This window comes from Triticum dicoccoides, chromosome 3A (genome assembly GCF_002162155.2).
Source record: "Triticum dicoccoides isolate Atlit2015 ecotype Zavitan chromosome 3A, WEW_v2.0, whole genome shotgun sequence".
NCBI classification, from domain to species: domain Eukaryota; kingdom Viridiplantae; phylum Streptophyta; class Magnoliopsida; order Poales; family Poaceae; genus Triticum; species Triticum dicoccoides.
Genome location: NC_041384.1, coordinates 723,060,622 through 723,066,459, shown reverse-complemented (window position 1 = coordinate 723,066,459; position 5,838 = coordinate 723,060,622). Strand labels below are relative to the sequence as shown.

At 38.8% G+C, this 5,838-nt stretch overlaps 1 protein-coding gene across 1 annotated transcript in view; it reads left to right on the top strand.

The window, feature by feature from the left end:
* Window positions 1–4,579, top strand: part of LOC119270498 (PH, RCC1 and FYVE domains-containing protein 1-like) — a 6,922-nt gene extending 2,343 nt beyond the window's left edge. The window contains exons 4-9 of the mRNA XM_037552501.1: window positions 84–164; window positions 270–464; window positions 607–2,706; window positions 3,090–3,236; window positions 3,656–4,017; window positions 4,140–4,579. Of these exons, the coding sequence (XP_037408398.1) occupies window positions 84–164; window positions 270–464; window positions 607–2,706; window positions 3,090–3,236; window positions 3,656–4,017; window positions 4,140–4,272 (3,018 nt within the window). The 3' untranslated portion in view covers window positions 4,273–4,579. The remainder of the gene's footprint in view (window positions 1–83; window positions 165–269; window positions 465–606; window positions 2,707–3,089; window positions 3,237–3,655; window positions 4,018–4,139) is intronic.
* Window positions 4,580–5,838: the final 1,259 nt, after the last annotated feature.

Below are 5,838 nucleotides of genomic sequence, written 5' to 3'. Positions count from 1 at the left end.
GAAAAAAAAAGTACCCCCCTTGTATTGAAGCTGCTGTGTAATTGTACTAACTGGATCTTCATTCTTTCATTTCTGGAATCTAGGCAATATTTCAGAGGTACCCACGACCTGAGAAGGAATGCCAGTCCTTTTCTCTAATTTCGCATGACAGGTCACTGGACATTGTAAGTTTGCCGTCCACATTCCATGTTTATTTCTGCCCGTTCTCTTCCTTTTGTGCTTATACAAGTGTCATGCTTACATGGTAATATTTGACTCAATGATGTCAGATATGTAAAGACAAAGATGAGGCAGAAGTGTGGTTTGCTGGGCTGAAAACGTTGATTTCACGAAGTCATCAAAGAAAATGGAGAACTGGCTCAAGAAGTGATACCATTTCGTCTGCTGCAACTAGTCCAAGGACTTTCACGCGACAGAGTTCTCCGTTGAGTTCTCCTTTCAGCAGCAGTGACATTCTCCACAAGGTAGCATTTACTATCCCTGTCTGAATATGTGAATTTGAATTATATTCTTTTTCCAAAATTCTACGAGATGATACTTCTTTTTCATCATGTTGATAATACCATTACTTCATGAAGATGAGTTCTGATAGATGCTGTACACCAGGATTTCAATGAAAACTACCGGTTCCGTAGTCCATATGGGAGCCCACCAAAGAATGGCTTGGAGAAGGCCTTTTCTGATGTTGCGTTATATGCAGCTCCCCCCAGGGGCTTCTTCCCATCAGATTCTAATGCAGCATCAGTCCACTCTATGTCTTCTGGACAATCAGATAACACAAATGGGAATTCCGGAGGTATCCCAATGGATGCTTTCCGGATTAGTTATTCAAGTGCTGTTAGCTCTTCAAGTCATGGTTCTGGTTATGATGACGGTGACGCTTTAGGTGATGTTTTAATATGGGGAGAAGGAACCGGGGAAGGAATTCTTGGTGGTGGTAACTCAAGAATTGGAAGTTCCTCAGGTGCAAAAATTGATTGTCTTGTACCTAAACCATTAGAGTTTGCTGTCCGGCTTGATGTGCAGAATATATCTTGTGGAGGAAGGCATGCTGCACTCGTCAGTAAACAAGGCGAGATCTACTCCTGGGGTGAGGAATCGGGTGGGCGGCTTGGTCATGGTGTAGATTGCGATGTGGCACATCCAAAACTCATTGATGCTCTTACTCATATGAACATTGAGCTGGTAGCATGCGGTGAATACCACACCTGTGCTGTTACACTATCTGGAGATCTGTATACATGGGGGGACGGCGCCTTCAAATTTGGGCTTTTGGGCCATGGTAATGATGTCAGTCAATGGGTACCCAAAAAGCTGCATGGGCCACTGGAGGGTATACATGTTTCATCAATTTCATGTGGCCCTTGGCATACAGCGATAGTAACTTCTGCTGGGCAGCTGTTCACATTTGGAGATGGCTCTTTTGGGGTTCTAGGCCATGGAGACCGCGAGAGTCTCTCAGTACCCAAGGAAGTGGAATCTCTCAAAGGGCTTCGGACAGTGCGGGCTGCTTGTGGTGTTTGGCACACTGCTGCAGTTGTAGAAGTCATGGTTGGGAATTCAAGCTCTAGCAATTGTTCATCTGGCAAGATATTTACATGGGGTGATGGCGATAAAGGCCGTTTAGGACATGGTGATAAGGAATCGAGACTTGTCCCGACATGTGTGGCTGCTTTGGTGGAGCCCAATTTTTGTCAGGTTGCTTGCGGTCATTCATTGACAATGGCTCTTACAACATCAGGAAATGTGTACACAATGGGGAGTGCTGTATATGGTCAACTTGGAAATCCACAAGCAGACGGTATGCTTCCTGTACGTGTTGAAGGAAAGCTACACAAAAACTTTGTCGAGGAGATCTCCTGTGGTGCTTATCATGTAGCTGTTTTGACCTCTAAGACCGAGGTCTACACATGGGGTAAAGGTGCAAATGGTCGGTTAGGTCATGGCAATACTGATGATAAGAATACTCCTACGTTGGTTGAAGCGCTAAAAGATAAGCAAGTCAGAAGTGTTGTTTGTGGAACTAATTTCACTGCAGCAGTATGCATTCATAAATGGGTATCTGGAGTTGATCAATCAATGTGCTCAGGATGCCGTCAGCCTTTTAACTTGAGGAGAAAACGTCATAACTGCTATAATTGTGCTTTGGTATTTTGTCATTCCTGTAGCAGTAAAAAATCTCTGAAGGCTTCATTGGCACCAAATCAAAGTAAACCCTATCGTGTTTGTGATAGCTGCTACAGCAAGCTGACTAAGGGACCCGGATCAGACATGTACTCTTCAGCTAAGCAGGGAGCTGTTGTACAGGGATTCAGTGACACGGTTGATGAGGAGCTGGAAACAAGGTCAAATGCTAAATTGTCAAGAATATCTTCGATGGAATCTTTTAAGAATATGGACAGTAGATATTCAAAGAAAAACAAGAAGTTCGAATTTAACAGCAATCGCGTGTCCCCTGTTCCAAATGGCGGTTCAAGATCCTTCAATCCTGTGTTTGGATCTTCAAAAAAGTTTTTATCAGCATCTGTCCCTGGATCCAGAATTATTTCTAGGGCCACATCACCTGTTTCAAGAAGGTCAAGTCCTCCACGTTCTATAACACCAACACCTACTTTGAGGAGTCTAACTTCTCCTGGAGGTGTCATCAATGGCACCAAGATGACAAATGATAGCCAAACTCAAGAAGTTCTAAGTTTGAAGTCCCAGGTTCGCACCATGCTGTGTTTTCTCTGTTGTTAGTGTCCTAGAATTTCAGCTAGCTTGTTGCAGAGATGCGTAAATTTCTAGTGCTAGCAGGCAGCATTATTAAGTGTGTTCCTGTTTACCCCTGTGAGTCTATGCCTCTATGGTGTACTTAGTTATACCCTCTTGTTAACATTAACATGATAGATATTACTCGTTCAACTGTACCAGATAATTCTATATTAACTAGCTATCAATCTATTTAATATGGAAGTAGTTCTAAACACTACTTAGGTATACTACCTGTTATCTCTTCAAGTTCAATCATGCAAAAAATCAAGCAAAGTTCTCTTAGAAGTGAGGATTTGTTTGCTGTTATATAAAGGCGTAAAGCTCTTCACTGCCAGGTGGACAATCTTACTAGGAAGTCTCAAAATCTTGAACTTGAGTTGGAGAGAACTACTAAGCAATTGAAGGAAGCTATTGCCATTGCCGGGGAGGAAACCGCAAAGTGCAAGGCAGCGAAGGAAGTAATCAAGTCACTGACTGTACAAGTAAGATTGCTTATTCTGTTTGTATATATGCAACATTTTCATGTACGTACAAGGCCATATAATCAATTTATAATTACTATTATCTTATCACCGAGAATTTTTATCATGCACAAACCTGTAGAATCAATTTCTCTATTATTATGGATCTTGTAGACGAAGGAAATATCTGCAACTGTGATCCATATCTAGCTCATGTTTTATGTTGTGTATGCTCTGAATTGTATAGTTTTTCGTATAGCTGCAAAATCTAACCGTCTCAGTAATTTAGAATCAATTAAAAGTTACATTCTCACATTATCCAAGTATCAATTAGCCGGAATTGGTAAAATTAATTTTTGCTAGGAAGAGAGAGCTCTTGTCGCTCCTTCCACATGTTTATCGCTATTGTCTAAGTGTTGCCAGTTTCTCTTCCATGATAGTTGAAGGGGATGGCCGAGAGGTTACCTGGAGGAGTAGCCAAGAACGGCAAGCTACCACCCCTTCCTGGAATTCCTATACCAAGTGACATATCAGCCATAGTCACCGAAAGTTTGGGCAGCCCAGGAAGTTCCGGAGAACAAGAACAAATTTCAGATGATCCTAATGGATTGCTTGTTCCTAATGGATCAAGTTCTGTTAGGAACAAGGCAGGCCATCCAGAAATGACCAATAATGGAAGTGTACCACCCGATGCAGAATCCAACCATGAGGCCGAATGGGTAGAGCAAGACGAACCAGGTGTCTATATCACTCTCACTGCCTTGCCTGGAGGGGCCAGAGATCTCAAGCGAGTTCGGTTCAGGTAAATGCATTCGAATCATATCCAAAAGAGAAATTTTTACATCGACTCCTTTACCCTTTCATCTTGTCGCTCATCCATGTTGAGTTGGTTCATCATTTCATTATTTGCCTTTGTGGATGCAGCCGGAAGAGGTTCAGTGAGAAACAGGCAGAACAATGGTGGCAGGGGAACAGGGCAAGGGTGTACCAGCAGTACAATGTTCACATGGTTGACAAATCGATTGCCGCCATGGATCGCGAGATTGCGACACATTGACTTGACTTGGACAAAAAAAAGACTTGATTGCAAGTGGAGTTGAGGCCACATATACGGTGCGTGAAGGCTCTCTTGTCAGTTAATGTTTTCCGCTAACGTGGCTACCTATAGTTGGCCCATGACAAGTGATTCTTGCTATTAGGAGAGACAAGACAAGTTTTTAGCTTTACACAATTATTTTTCTACCATTTTCTTCTTTTTCCTTGTGTGGAAAGTAGATTGCTCATGCAGAAGTAATGTAAATGCCTGGTAGATGTTACTGCTTTGTAAATGCTTATGCAAACACATCAGTTTTATAATACCATTTATTAATTTCCCCCTAGAAAGTTATTGGACATACCTAGTTAACATCGAGAGCTCGCAAGCATGTCTCTGATGAGTTTTAAAATATCATTTACCGATTCGAAGTCTGTAAGAGTTTCAGAAGTGCGGTTTAATTTGATGCGGAAAAAAAGTGTGTTTTAATTTGACAATACTATCTCTAAAATATAAAGAACAACTCGCAAAAAATTCCCAAAAATTTCCGTGAGGGATTGAACACACGACTTCTAGCGAGTGAACCAGTTAGCTGATTGTGTTCAGACTTGTTTGTCTAAAATGCCAGCTCATTTTATATGAACTATACGCGGCGAAAGAAAATAAACTTTAAAAAAAATTTGAACGTGGTTTTCTTTTTCAAAAAAGTAAATATATTTAAAAAAACGTACATTTATAAAAATTTCTCACAAACTTTTAAAAACTCGAACATATTCTGGGAATCTCAAACATTTTGTTTTTGTAAAAAAGGAACAAAATATAAAACAAGAACATTTTTTGAAACTAGGAACAACCTTTTCAAAATGCGAATATTTTTTAAAACAGGAACAAAATTGATAAACTCTAACATTTCCCGAACATTTTTTCAATTTGCGAAGAACTTCTTTGAAACATATTTTTTTTAAATTTGTATACAATTTTTGAAAACAGAAACGTTTTCTGAAATACGCGAACATTTTTTGAACTTGAGAAAAGTAAAACAATGCAACCACTTTAATAAAATTTAGTCTTTAATGAGTTTTCGATTTTTTAAAAGAAGTAAACAAATTCCAAAGTACTAAAACTTTTTTGGAATTTTTTTTTGAAACAGGAAAAAAATTGATAAACTCTAATATTTCCCGGGTATTTTTTGAATTTGCATACAAATTTTGGAAACATTAACACTTTTTAATATTTGTGAACAATTTTTGGAAACAGGAACATTTTCTGAAATCCCTGAACATTTTTTGAATTTGTGAGAAAAATTAAAAAATGTAAACATTTTAATAAATTTTAATCTTTCATGAATTTTTGAACATCTTTTGAAAAGAAGTGAATTTTTTAGAGTACTAAAACTTTTTTGGAATTTGTGAACTAAATATGAAAACAGGAACAAAATTGGTAAATTATAACATTTCCTGAAATTATTTTAAATTTGCGAACAAATTTTGGAAACATTAATTTGTTTAATCTATGAACAATTTTTGAAAATAGGAACATTTTTCTGAAATCCATGAATATTTTTTGAATTTGTGAACTAAATTAAAAAAT